Here is a 14956-nt window from a genome sequence, read left to right as displayed (position 1 = left end):
TTATTTCAATTAGAGGCTGAAATGCTCTGAAACTGACTTGCTTGCCTATCACTTCATTGTACCCCTTAGTTTTTCCTCCCTTCACTTACAATGAGTTGAGGTCGGAAGCAGTACCTGCTCAGAACCCGAAAATCAGAAATATCAGATCAAGAGTTGAATCTTTCCCTGTTTGCGAGCCACACAAAAGTTACCCTTAATACCTCTGGATCTGCTTCCTGGGATGACTTTGAGATTTTCTCGCTGGAGCATCTTAGCTCCCAGGACAGTAGGTGTGCACAGCATATGCTATTCATATTGTTGCTGTGTCTTTCCTTGTGGAAATGGAACACAGAGGGCCAGAGTCTCAGCTTTGAGAGGCATCTGAATATAATGCAAATCTGAGGTGTCTGTTTTCCCCTTCATTTGATGGTCACTGGTGGTTAACACTGAAGATCTCTACGGCATATCTGGAGATTCTGCAACAAAGTATCTCCAAGCATGCCACACCCACAAAGCTGCAGATATATACCAATCTAGACTGAAAGCAATTCAACAGGATACCTATCTACAGCACGCAGACACCCAGCTCCCAAAGGGATCTAAACCACAAATAAATCCATTTTACTCTGCGTAAAGCTTATACAGGGTAAAATGATACATGTTTGCCCCCTATATCACTTCAAGAAAGATATGCACAGCTGTTTGCCCCCCAAGGTAACAATTACTCACACTGTGTTTATAAATAAACAAAAGTGATTTTATTAAGTATAAAAAGTAGGATTTAAGTGATTTTAAGTCATAACAGATAGAACAAAGTAAATCACAAAGGAAAATGTGCAAGGCTAAGCTTAATACACTCAGAAATCAGTTACAAATTTTAACTTCTCACCCCAGTTATTACTTGATGTAAAATCCTTCTCAGGTCAGAGGCCTTTTCTGATCTAGGTCCAGCTGGTTCTCACCCACCCCTGTGGTTACAGTACTTATGTTTCCAGGTGCTTGTGTGTGTCTCTGTGGGGTGGGGAGGCTGTCTCTTAAGCCAGATGAAGACACTCATTTGCTTCCCCACTTTACATAGCACTTCCAAAAGGTGGGAAACCTTTGTTTGGAATTCCACCACCCTCAGGAAAAGTACCAGCTTCAAGATGGAGCTCAGTATCTGGGGACATGGTCACATGTCACTGTAAGACCCCAATCTCCATTCTTCCTGGTTTTTCCCACACGTACACAGGAAGGCTTGCAGGTAAACAGACCCATTTAAAGTTAATTGATTCTGAAGGACCTTTAAAGGCTTCCACTTAATATGTCTAAATCAGTAATACAAATTTATATCTTATTCTCCTAACTCCAGACATAAAAATAATCCATATAAACAACCACACCACACGATCCATCGTCTACAGCCAAGCTCTGCGATACAACCGCATTTGCTCCAACCCCTCAGACAGAGACAAACACCTACAAGATCTCTGTCAAGCTTTCTTACAACTACAATACCCACCTGCAGAAGTAAAGAAACAGATTGATAGAGCCAGAAGAGTTCCCAGAAGTTACCTACTACAGGACAGGCCTAACAAAGAAAATAACAGAACGCCACTAGCGGTCACCTTCAGCCCCCAACTAAAACCCCTCCAACGCATTATTAAGGATCTACAACCTATCCTAAAGGATGACCCAACACTCTCACAAGTCTTGGGAGACAGGCCAGTCCTTGCCTACAGACAGCCCCGCAACCTGAAGCAAATACTCACCAACAACCACATACCACACAACAGAACCACTAACCCAGGAACTTATCCTTGCAACAAAGCCCGTTGCCAATTGTGCCCACATATCTATTCAGGGGACACCATCACAGGGCCTAATAACATCAGCCACACTATCAGAGGCTCGTTCACCTGCACATCCACCAATGTGATATATGCCATCATGTGCCAGCAATGCCCCTCTGCCATGTACATTGGTCAAACTGGACAGTCTCTACGTAAAAGAATAAATGGACACAAATCAGATGTCAAGAATTATAACATTTATAAACCAGTCGGAGAACACGTCAATCTCTCTGGTCACACAATCACAGACATGAAGGTCGCTATCTTAAAACAAAAAAACTTCAAATCCAGACTCCAGCGAGAAACTGCTGAATTGGAATTCATTTGCAAATTGGATACTATTAATTTAGGCTTAAATAGAGACTGGGAGTGGCTAAGTCATTATGCAAGGTAGCCTGTTTCCTCTTGTTTTTTCCTACCCCCCCCCCCCAGATGTTCTGGTTTAACTTGGATTTAAACTTGGAGAGTGGTCAGTTTAGATGAGCTATTACCAGCAGGAGAGTGAGTTTGTGTGTGTATGGGGGTGGGGGGGATGTGAGAAAACCTGGATCTATGCAGGAAATAGCCCGACTTGATTATGTAAAGAGTTGTCACTTTGGATGGGCTAGCACCAGCAGGAGAGTGAATTTGTGTGGGGGGGTGGAGGGTGAGAAAACCTGGATTTGTGCTGGAAATGGCCCACCTGTTGATCACTTTAGATAAGCTATTACCAGCAGGACAGTGGGGTGGGAGGAGGTATTGTTTCATATTCTCTGTGTGTATATAAAGTCTGCTGCAGTTTCCACGGTATGCATCTGATGAAGTGAGCTGTAGCTCACGAAAGCTCATGCTCAAATAAATTGGTTAGTCTCTAAGGTGCCACAAGTACTCCTTTTCTTTTTGCGAATACAGACTAACACGGCTGTTCCTCTGAAACACTAGATTATAAGATTTATAATGATATGTTACAGGGGCACTTAGCATAAAGTATATTTGTTATGTCTTATTCAGAAGCATATTTTCATAAAGCATATGCAGTACAATGTCACACAGAGCTTTGCCCAGCCATGAACAGAAGGGGGAATTGAACCCGGATCTCCCACCTCACATGTGTACACCCCAACTATTGGGCTAAAAATTACAAAGAGAAGGACCACCACCACTTCCTACAGTGGCTGGGTTGTGACCAGCATTAAAACCCTCCTCCGTACACAAACATTGTTTTGGTACAAAGTTATTTGGTGTATTTGTAACACATTTGTGAATAGTTTCAGTTCTATCCAAACAGTATTGTTTTTGACAATAAATTATTAATCCAGAAGAAATTCACTCATTTCTAGACACCTTTATATCCCAACCCTGAGAAATTACTTAAAGAGACATTTGAAGAGGTGACCAACAAATAAAGTGGCATACAATCACCTCAGTTTTGTATCAAGTTAAAATGACCTTGTGGGAGAGACAGCGATCCAGGCCAGCTGATGCTCTGACTGTCTGTGTTCCATTTCCACAAGGAAGGATATGGCAACAACATTAATTGCATGTGCTGTGCACACCTGTTGTCCTGGGAGCAAAGATGCTCCAGGGAGCAAATCTCAAAGTCATCAAAGCCAAATTTAACCTCTGTCATCCAAGAAAGCAGCTCCATATGTATTAAGGGCAACATTGGTGTGGTGAGCAAAAAGGGAAATATTTGACTCTGATTTTACGGTTCTGATTTTCGGGATCTGAGCAGGTACTGCTTTCATCCTCAAATCATTGTAAGTGAAGGGAGGAAAAACTAAGAGGTACAATGAAGTGATAGGCAAGCAAGTCAGTTTCAGAGCATTTCAGCCTCTAATTGAAATAACATTCATGGGAGGGGAAGGAAGGAATTAAGCTGAGAGTAAAAATTTCTGAACATATTTACCTATCGAAAGAAGGAAATAGCTTTACAAGGGAGGGAGAAGAATGACGGAAAAGTAGAGAAAAATCGCTTTAATAGGAAGGGGGAAAACTGCCCCATCGATTCAGAGAATGTCTATACTAAAGCCATTACATTGACTCAGCTGTGATTTGCAACAGCACCACAGTGTAGATGCTTTCCACGTTGATGGAAGGGTTTTTCCTTCAATATAGTTAATCCACTTCTCCGAGAGGCAGTAGCTAGGTCAATGGAAGAATTACACTGAGGGTCAGTAAAAGCTCACTGCCTTGCACAGGGTGTGAAAAGTTTCCCCACCCTGTGTGATAGAGCTGTGTTGATCTTATTTTTCAGCATAAACCAGGCCTCAAAAAAGCTGTCCATGGAAAGGACCAGTTGGGAAATCTAGTCCTATCTCCCTGCCAGGGCACCAGGATTCCCTTCGGTTCTTTTCATTCAGGCAAGTTGGAAATATTGCAGCTGTCCCAAATTCCCAGTAGAGATTCTTCTGCATTGTGATCGAGCTCAGTGTCAGGCTGTGTGCGTAGTGGACACTCTGTCCCTGTGTGTGTATGTTTGGTGTGCAGTGGGCCGTGTGTGTGTGTGTGTGTGTAGTGTGCCTTCTGTGTGTGTGTAGTGCGCCTTCTGTGTGCTTGTGTGCATTTGGTGTGCATTGGGGACTCTGTGTGTTGTGTGTACTGGGTACTTTGTGGGTGTGTGTTTGGAGTGCAGTGGGCACTATGTGTGTGCATGTGGTGAGCGGTACATTGGAGCTGAATGTCAAGTGGAGGCAGGTGCATGTTTTTTGCCCTGCCCAGTGCTCAGGCTGGAGTCAACGCTCCCTCCAGTGCAGGGCTCCTTGTGAGATCATAAAATCATAGGACTAGAAGGGACTTCGAGAAGTCATCTAGTCCAGTCCCCTGAACTCACAGCACAACTGAATATTAACTAGACAATCCCTGACAGGTGTTTGTCTAACCTGCTCTTAAAAATCTCCATTGCTGGAGATTACATAACCTTACTGGGTAAGTTATCCCAGTGCTTAGCCACCCTCACTGTAGGGGTGTTTTTCCTAATGTCCAACCTAAACCAACCTTTGTGCAATTGAACTCCCTTTGTTCTTGTGCTGTCGTCCTCCTGCCCCCTCAACCCCCCCTCCACACACACACACACACAATGTTTTGCAATTTTATTCCTGAACACTGTGTGATGGTTTGGGTCACAGAAACGCCTTTGCAACTATTACCCAACGTCCTGAGATGTGAAGTTGAAAGTCTCCCTCTCGGTGGATGCTCCTAGCCACAAGCTTATAAAATTATTCTCTCTTTCTAGACCTGTGAGTCTTCCTGAGGTTTTCTCAACTGATCTCAGTTGGGGCCTGCAGACCTTGTTGGAATACAAACAAATTAATTTTAATAATGAAATAATAATGAAAAATACTCCCACGGACTCTACAAAATTACTTTGTAATTGGCTGTGAATTGAATTTACCTGTTTCCACTCTCCACCATTAAACCAATACAGAGTTAAACAGATTCAGGAATTGGTTAGGAGTTTATTCATTGCTTTCCTCAGGGCGTCCTTCACCTCCGTGTTCCTCAGGCTGTAGATGAGGGGGTTCAACATGGGGATCACCAGTGTGTAAAACACTGAGGTCACTTTGTCTCTGTCCATGGAATAGCTGGAGGTGGGAGGTAAATACATGAAGAAGAGGGTGCCAAAAAACAAGACCACAGAGGTCAAGTGGAAAGAGCAGGTGGAGAAGGCTTTGTGCCTGCCCTCGGCAGAGCAGATTTGCAGGATGGTGGAGATGATATAGACATAGGAGAGGAGGACAGTCACAAAGCTGCTCACTGTAATGCAGCTCATGAAAGCAAACACCACAATCTCATTGATGCGGGTGTCAGAACAGGAGAGCGCCAACAGTGGGAGGACGTCACAGAAGAAATGATTGATGATGTTGGAATTGCAGAATGACAGCCAAAATGTACAACACATATATATCATTGAATCCACCACCCCCACAGCGTACACCCCAGCCACCAGCTGTTTACAAAGCTGCCGGGACATGGTGACCGTATAGAGCAGTGGGTTACAGATGGCCACATAACGGTCATATGCCATCACAGCCAGCAAGAGGCACTCAACATCTGCAAAAATGATAGAGAGATGCATTTCCACAGTGCAGGCAGTGTAAGAAATGGTTTTTGTCTCAGCTAAGAAATTCCGCAGCATCTTAGGGGAAATTATTGAGGAAATGCAGAGGTCACAAACAGACAAATTCCTGAGGAAAAAGTACATGGGGGTGTGTAGTCGGGGATCAATTGTGATTAACAAGATCATCCCCCCATTCCCCACCAGGGTGATACCATAAATCAGTAGGAACACTATAAACAGGGGAACCTGCAGCTCCGGACGATCTGTCAGTCCTGAGAGAATGAACTCAGTCACCTCCGAGTGATTTCCCTCTTCCATCACCTCTGAACAGAGATTAGGCTGCTACAGAGATGTGGGCATATGGATGGTGTGGAAAACCTGTCCCTTCTCTGTAATGAAGTAAGTGAAGATAAATGGAGATCAGTTTCTCAATGGACATCAGTACCTGCTCAAGGAAGGGCTTAGTCCACAGAGCCAGATGTTGACAGCTGGTCATTCCAGGTGTCTGATAAAATGCAGATGCTGTGCAAATACAATGAGACGCATGTTAATCATGCCCCCCCACACAAACACTCCTGTTCACTAATCCGAACAGAAAACTCTGACTTGTGACTCTGCTGTGAGAGAATCGTTCTGAAGGGATTATTCCTTAGCTAAAGAAGGGGTGAGAGTAAAGGAGTGTCAATCTTTCCACCCTCTTTGGGCAAGAGGAGCTCTGTGACTTGTCATGTCTGTTTGGGGTAAAGTTGCTCACTGTGCTAATTAAGGTTTTTGGCATTTACTGGAGCCTGTTTGAAACCCAGAGACATCATGGGAAGCCCTGGCTTCAGTGACTAGGTAATTACCTATTTTTTTCCAACCCAGGAGGTTACTCCTTTAGCTGAAGGGGTCGGAGTTGGGACTGAGGCTTTTGGTGCTGGAGGGCTGGAGTTCAATACCTGAAGATCCCTATGGTGTCTCTGTGTGGGTGTGTCAGTAATTCCGGACAATAGCACGCACCTGCTGAGAAAAGAGAGAGAGAGATGTGTTGGTGTTTCCTCATCCACAGAAACTGCCAATTTGGAGCAATCGGGAAGTTTTATACTGAGATGTGTGATGATGGGACATGATTCCTGAAGCCCCTGGGAATACCTGAGCTCAGAGAGACACAACACCTAATTAATGCTTTCAGTGAACCAAAGCCACCCTCAGTGTAATTGGTGCCCTGGGGATTAATTTGACCTACTCTTTCTTACAGTGCTATTAAATGATGCAATTTCTACCAGAGTTACAGAGTAGGAGGTTAGGGGCATATTTCATCCTGCTGCTTTCAGAGCAAGCTAGGTACTCTGAAGACCTGATTCACAAATTTTTTTTTTTTTTTAGACCAAAATCTTTTACCTTACTACAGAACCTACTACTCTTCAACGGGTAAGGCTCCCAGGTTGGACTACATTCCCCATGATGCTAGATGGTCTCTCCTCTTGCTGAACTGCCCTGGAACATCCCACAGCCATGGCTTAGGGAGGAGGGATATTTGGTATTTTGATGGAAAGCTTCTATTTTCCAGGGGAAAGATAATTTCTTGGAAAAAAATAGTTAAATGTAAAATCCAATTTCCCATCAAAAAAAAATTCTCAAGAAAAAATTTTCAATCAGCCTTAGCAACAAATTTGGAATAAAAAGGACCAGAAAGTTAGATACATTGTTTTATAATGTGTGTGAAGTTATAAGATTACACTGTATCATGTTATTAATACATGTTCCAAACGGAGGCTGGCAAACTGTTCTGTCTTAAACAAAGAAATGTGTGTGCTGGTTAATTTTGTATCTTACCAGTAATAAGAGTCATCAAGCAGGAAGGGAAACAAAGAAAGCCCAAAAAGATGAGGAAAAAGCAGCAGGAAACATCCTTCTGCAAAGACATTTTGTCTTCTAGTAACCAGGTGGAAATGTTTCTCAAAGGAGGGATAGGACTATAAAAAGAAGGGGTAGACATCCAAAGGCACCAATCTCGCTCTCTCTCTCTCTCTCTCTCCATTGATTCACTGCTTCTGAAGGGGAAAAGGAAGCAGCGATTGGACTGGGGGAAGGGTCCTGAGATACAAGGTTTGCTCAGTAAGACTGCTGAAAGCATGTGGTGAGGAAACTTTTGCTTTGAATTTTACATCATAGAATCATAGAATATCAGGGTTGGAAGGGACCTCAGGAGGTCATCTAGTCCAACCCCCTGCTCAAAGCAGGATGAATCCCCAATTTTTACCCCAGATCCCTAAATGGCCCCCTCAAGGATTGAACTCACAACCCTCGGTTTAGCAGGCCAATGCTCAAACCACTGAGCTATCCCTCCCCCGATCGTTTGTTAACTTAGGCACAAGTTGCATTCCAGCTTAATTTTTCTTTTAACCATCTCTGACTTCTATGCCTCCTTATTTCCACTCACTGAAAATCTATCTTTGTAGTCAATAAACTTTGTTTTATTGTTTTATCTAACCCAGTGTGTTTAAATAGAAGTGGCATGCATGCTAGTGCTATTAAAGAAATAATGGACAATGTAGCTTATTTTGTCCAGGAGAAAACTGGGCGTCACAGGACGTAAATTTCTGGAGGGAAATGAAAGACTGGGACATGTGTTGGGGTCACCCTGCAGTATAAACAAGGGTGGTGAGAGCCTGAGTGGAACCCAACTATTCCTGGCCAGGCTGCAGTTACACACACATGTTCAGGGTGTGATTTGCATGCTAGAAGGTTGTTTGTGAGTGGCCAGGTGGAAGCCACTTCATCAAGGCATTGCAAGGTTGCAGTCAGGTGTGACACAGCTGCTGCTTAGTCTGGGTTGGACCCTGGTATGTCACAGCCACCAACCTAGTAAATATCCCAGTAACACCAAAGGCATGGTGCTGACTGACAGAAGTGTTTGATTGACAGGAAACGGTGAAGTCAGGTTAGGGATGGGCCCATGCACTGATCCGTGGTTGCAGATGTGCAAGGCCATTTTCGCCATTACCTCCCCCCAAGGAGATCCATGTCAGGCCCAGTGATGACTCTTCCCTTCTTCACTATGGGAGCAGAAATTATCACCCATGGGTGTGCAGGCTTGGTTGGTATTATCTGTGCTCTGGGGCAAGTTGGTGCCCCCTTCTCCTAAATGGTGCCGACCTGTGAGGCATTGCAGGGTTGATTGTATTAGGAGGAAAAATTGATGATCCAAGTCAGCTATATTCTTTTGTATAATCCATGGGGGAGGGGTTACAAAGAATGGACGCAAAGTCCTCCTTCTCTGAACACCAGTAGAAACAACCAACAGCCAGCAATTTCTGTATTCAGAAACTCCCAACTCTGTTGCTCTAGCTCTGTGCACAGGAAACATTATGCCCCTACATCCTCTAGGAGTCATACTCATAATCCTACTCCTCGCTTCTGTGCCTCCTGTGACCCGGAGGTCCGTGGGACAGTCCTCATTGAAAATGCCAATGTCAGGGCAGGATGCAAAAAGGAGGATATTCCCCAAATTGGTGGTTAAGATTCAAGATCTCTGCAGCATCTCTGCAGATGCTGCTACAAAATATCTTCGAGCATGCCAGCTCCCTCTTGATTCTTCTATTAATTTTATTTATTTTCTATAATTTATAGTCCATGAAAAAGAGTGTGACTATGTACCCCATAATGATTTATAGAAATATGCTTATGAATGTAAACATGACACCACTGGAATATAGTTTATGCTAGATGTGCCCTGTAACATATCTCTTGAAAGGTTATGATCTACTGGATATATTCATCCTATTTGCATGCATGTATCATTTTGTATTCAAAGTTATGAACATTGGCTATGTACTTCTTTGATTTTAAGTAGCCGCAGTGAAGCAGTTGGTTAGCTTCTTGACAATGGACTATTCTCTGTGAGTGCCCAAATAAGAAACACTTAAGCTAACAATGATCTTTGAGAGACGCCTATCCACATGTGAGCTTTCCTGGGAATGTGGCATCATCTTGTAAGGAATTGAGTCATGCATGAACATGTGACTTGCCCATGTGACTCCAAAACTCCATCTTGGAGCTGGATTTTACATAGGAGAGCAGAAGGGGTTTCCAACCCCAAGAGAGAGACAATCTAAGCCCCTGGGGAAACCTCTCCATTTTGTGTTCAGCTGGATTCAAAGAGGGTGAGATTTACCTCCATTTAGTTTTTACTGTATTAGGCTTAGACTTGCGTCTTTTATTTTATTTTGCTTGGTAATTTACTTTGTTCTGTGTGTTATTAGGTGGAACCACTTAAATCCTACTTTCTGTATTTAATAAAATCACTTTGTACTTATTAATTAACCCAGAGTATGTATTAATACCTGGGCGGGGGCGGGGGGCATACAGTTGCGCATATCTCTCTATCAGTGTTATAGAGGGTGTACAAATTATGAGTTTACCCTGTATAAGCTTTATACATACAGAGTTAAGCACATTTAAGTGGGGTTTGGACTCCATTAGGAACTGGGCATCTGAGTGTTAGAGACAGGAGCACTTCTTAAACTGAGCCGTGGGCAGGGCAAAGGACACACACTTTCCTTCACTTGACTTTCAGCTCCACTGTACCCCCCACCACATACACACACCTAGTTCCTGATGCACACCAAACACACACACACAGACAGAGTGCCCACTACACACAGACAGCCTGACACTGAGCTCGATCAGATTGCAGGATAATGTCTACTGGAAAGCTGGCACAGCTGGAATATTTCCAACTAGCCTGAACAAAAAGAACCAAAGGGTTTCTGCTGCCCTGACAGGGAGATAGGACTAGATTTCCCAACTGGCCTTTTTCATCGGCAGCTTCTCTGAGGCCTGGTTTATGCTTAAAGATTAGATCAACAGAGCTCAGTCACTCAGGGTGGGGAAACGTTTCACACCCTGTGCAAGGCTGTTAGCTTGTACTGACCCTCAGTGTAATTCTTTCATTGACAGAGCTACTGCCTCTCAGAGATGTAGATTAACTATATTGAAGGAAAACCCTTCCATGAATGTGGAAAGCATCTACACTCTGGCGCTGCTGCACACCATCTCTAAGTCAAGTAATAGCTTTAGTATAGACATTCTCTGAATCGATGGCGGAGTTTCCCCCTTTGTATCAAAGCTATTTTTCTCTCGTCTTCCAGTTACTCTTCTCCCTCCCTTGGTAAAGCTCTTTCCTTCTTTTGTTAAGTAAATATGTCCAGAATCATTGAAATTTCTCCTCTAAGGATAATTCTTTACTACCCCTTCCATGAACGCTCACTGTCATTTCAATTAAAGGCTGAAATGCTCTGAAACTGACTTGTTTGCCTGTCACTTTGTTGGGGTTGTCACCTGTGAGGTGGAAGATTAAGGTTCAATTCCCTCTTCTGTCCAGTGCTGGGCAAAGCCATGTGTAACATTGAAGTCCATATGCTTTATGAAAATATGCTTCTGAATAAAACATAACTGGAATATGCTTTATGCTACATGCCCCATGTAACAAGTCATTATAAAGATTATAATCTACTAAGTGTGTTCATCCTATTTCTTTACATGGATTATTTGTATGTCCAGAGTTAGGAGAATAAGGTATAAACTTGTATTACTGATGAAGACATTTTAAGTGGAGGCCATTAAAGGTGCTTCAGAATCAATGAAATGTAAATGGCTCTGTTTAACTGCAAGCCTTCCTGTGTACCTTTGGGACAACACAAGAAGAATTGAGACTGGGGTCTTACAGTGACAGGTGACCATGTCCCCTGATATTGAAATCCATCTTGAAGCTGGTACTTTTCCAGATGGGGTGGAATTCTAAAAAAGGTTTCCTGCCTTATGGAAGTTGCCTAAGGGAAGCAAACAATGAATGTCTTCTGCTGTCTTAAGTCATGGCCTCCCCACCCCACGGAGATAACTGCAAACACCTGGAAACAAAAGAACTGTTACCACAGGAGTGGGTGAGAACAGGCTGGACCAGGTTCAGAAAAGTCATCTGACCTGAGAAGGATTTTACCTCAAGTAACAACTGGGATAAAAAGTAAACATTTGTAATTGATTTCTGAGTGTGTTAAGCTTAGCCTTGCATGTTTTGTTTTCTTTTGCTTTGTCACTTATTTTGTTATCTCTGTTATTTCTTAAAACACCTTAAATCCTACTTTTTATAATTAATAAATCACTTTTGTTTATTTATAAATTCAGTGCAACTAATTGTTACCTGGGGGGCAAACAGCTGTACGTATCTCTCTTGCAGTTTTATAGACGGCGAACATTTATCATTTTACCCTGTATAAAGTTTATATAGAGTAAAATGGATTTTGGGGGGTTTTAGATCCCATTGGGAGCTGGATGTCTGCGTGCTGGAGGCATGCATCCTTCGGAGCTGGTTTCAGTGTAGATCTGCAGTTTTGGGGGTGTGACCCAGACCCTCAGTCTGTTTTGCGGGAGGCTAGCTTGTCTGTCTTAAAAATGCAGGGTTCTGGAGGCCCAGGCTGGAAGGGAAAATGGGCTCAGAAGTAATTTCAGCACATGAGGTGACAGTACCAATGAGGGTCTCTGGACTCTGGTCTCACACTGTGGACTTGGGTTTCCTGCATTTCCAGAAAGCATCCCAACCCCTGAGCGATGTGCTATTCCAATCTGGGCTGCTCTCACCTTTCAAAGTTGTTCAACTGTGTAAAACTAATAAAATAACCCTTGGAACAGAAATGTGAAATTGAGCATCTCACCCTCTGGGTGGATGCCCCTAGCACCAGCTTATAAAATAAAAAAAAAAAAAGAAAAGAAAAAAGGAGTACTTGTGGCACCTTAGAGACTAACAAATTTATTTGATCATAAGCTTTCATGAGCTACAGCTGACTTCATCACTTCACTGTAGCTCACAGAAACTTATGCTCAAATAAATTTGTTAGTCTCTAAGGTGCCACAAGTCCTCCTTTTCTTTTTGAGGATACAGATTAACAGATGCTACTCTGAAACTTATAAAATCATTCTCTGTTTCTGTCCCTGTGAGTGTTCCTCTGTTTTGTACACTGATTTCAGTTGGGATCTGCAGATCTTCTTGGAATATAAACAAATTAGTAGTAATAACAGTACAACAATGAACAATACAACCATGAGCTCTGCAAAATTAAATTACAATTGGCTGAGAATTGAATTCACCTGCTTCCACTTCCCATTACTAAACAGGTAGAGAGTTAAACAGATTCAAGAATGGTTAGGAGTTTATTCATTGCTCTCCTCAGGGCGTCCTTCACATCCGTGTTCCTCAGGCTGTAGATGAAGGGGTTCAACATGGGGATCACCAGCATGTAAAACACTGAGGCCACTCTGTCTCTGTCCATGGGATAGCTGGAGGGGGGACATATATACATGAAGAGTTGGGTGCCATAAAACAGGACCACAGCAGTCAAGTGGAAAGAGCAGGTGGAGAAGTTTTTTGCGCCAGCTCTTGGAAGAGCGGATCTGCAGGATGGTGGAGATGATATAGACATAGGAGAGGAGGACAGTCACAAAGCTACTCACTGTAATGCAGCTCATAAACGCAAATGTCATAATCTCATTGATGAGGGTGTCAGAACAGGAGAGTGCGAGCAGCGGGGGGATGTCACAGAAGAAATGATTGATAATGTTGGAGCTGCAGAATGACAGCCGAAATGTAAAACATGTGTGTATCATTGAATCCACCACCCCCACAGCGTACGCCCCAGCCACCAGTTGTTTACAAAGCTGACTGGGCATAGTGACCATATAGAGCAGTGGGTTACAGATGGCCACATAATGGTCATACGCCATCATAGCCAGCAAGAGGCACTGAACATCTGCAAAAATGATACAAAGATACAGTTGCACAGTGCAGGCAGTGAAAGAAATGCTTTTCCTCTTGGTTAAGAAATTCAGCAGCATCTTTGGGGAAATTGTTGAGGAATAGCAGAGGTCACAGAAAGACAAATTACTGAGGAACAAGTACATGGGGGTGTGGAGTCAGGGATCAATCTTGATTTACAAGATCATCCCCCCATTCCCCACCAGGGTGATACCATAAATCAGTTGGAACACCACAAACAGCGGGACTTGCAGCTCGGGATGATCTGTCAGTCCTAAGAGAAGGAACTCAGTCGCCTCCGAGTGATTTCCCTCTTCCATCACCTCTGAACAGAGATCAGGCAGCTACAGAGATAAGGGTAGGTGAATGGTGCTGAAAACCCGCCCCTTCTCTGTAATGAACTAATGGTACGTCTACAGTATGAAATTTTTTCAAAATTATTGTATTTGAATTTTCGGAAGCTATTTCATACATTCTGTCTTCTGTGTCCCCACTAAAGCATGTGAATTCGGTGGATTGTGTCCACAGTTCCAAGGCTAGCATCAAACTTTGGAGCGGTGCACTGTGGGTCGCGATCCCACAGTTTCCACAGTCCTCGCCGCCCATTGGAATTCTGGGTTAATCTCCCAGTGCATGATGGAGCAAAAACATTCGCGAGGGTGTTTCTGGGGTGTTTCGTCAGACAATCGTTTTGTACCTTTTTGGCGTGCAATCGTCATACTACTTTCAGGAGACAGTGCATCGCTGCTCTCCTGCTACTATGAATCCATCTCTCATTTCCTCTCATCTTCCTTGTAATCCCTGCAATCTACTCTTTCTCTTCCTCATTGAACGTTTCCACTGCCAACTCTGCTCGGCCATCGCGAACCGAGGAGCACAGCTTCCGCCGCTAACTCTGCTCTCCCGCTATTGCCACACTTCTGAGCTTCTCCATGTGGTCTGTCCTGGGCTCTCACCTCTGGGAAAGCTACAGAAGACAACCATTTTCCACCGTTCTTCGGCTACCGTGAACCGAACAGCACAGCTTCCGCTGCCACTCTGCCCTCCTACGTTTCACGCTCTTTTTCCAGGATTACCCATGCAGGCGCCATAGCCAGGAGTCCGATCAGATCTCCGCTGCAGTTTTGACCATTGTACATACCTTGCGCATTATCCAGCATTATGCGCAGTGCCAGCAAAACCGGGTGAGGAAGCGACAACAGCGAAATTACTATAGTGATGAGGACATGGACACAGACAGCAAGGCATGTGGCGATTGCGAGATCATGGTGGTGTTGGACCAGATTCATACCATGGAACGCCGATTCTGGGCCCGAG

At 43.7% G+C, this 14956-nt stretch overlaps 1 protein-coding gene and 1 pseudogene across 1 annotated transcript; both read right to left on the bottom strand.

The window, feature by feature from the left end:
* Positions 1-5229: 5229 nt before the first annotated feature.
* On the bottom strand, positions 5230-6168 carry LOC125629751 (olfactory receptor 8U9-like). The gene has a single exon (XM_075128990.1). The coding sequence runs from the start codon at positions 6166-6168 to the stop codon at positions 5230-5232; it is 939 nt and encodes a 312-aa protein (XP_074985091.1).
* Positions 6169-13010: 6842 nt separating this feature from the next.
* On the bottom strand, positions 13011-13785 carry LOC125629744 (olfactory receptor 5AS1-like; annotated as a pseudogene).
* Between the last annotated feature and the right edge of the window lie 1171 nt (positions 13786-14956).

This window comes from Caretta caretta, chromosome 6 (assembly GCF_965140235.1).
Source record: "Caretta caretta isolate rCarCar2 chromosome 6, rCarCar1.hap1, whole genome shotgun sequence".
NCBI classification, from domain to species: domain Eukaryota; kingdom Metazoa; phylum Chordata; order Testudines; family Cheloniidae; genus Caretta; species Caretta caretta.
The sequence above is the reverse complement of the archived record's forward strand: the minus strand, read 5'-3'. Positions and strand labels throughout refer to the sequence as shown.

Excerpts from the sequence above, each read along its gene's own strand:
- LOC125629751 (XM_075128990.1), bottom strand. The coding sequence starts at position 6,168 with ATGGAAGAGGGAAATCACTCGGAGGTGACTGAGTTCATTCTCTCAGGA.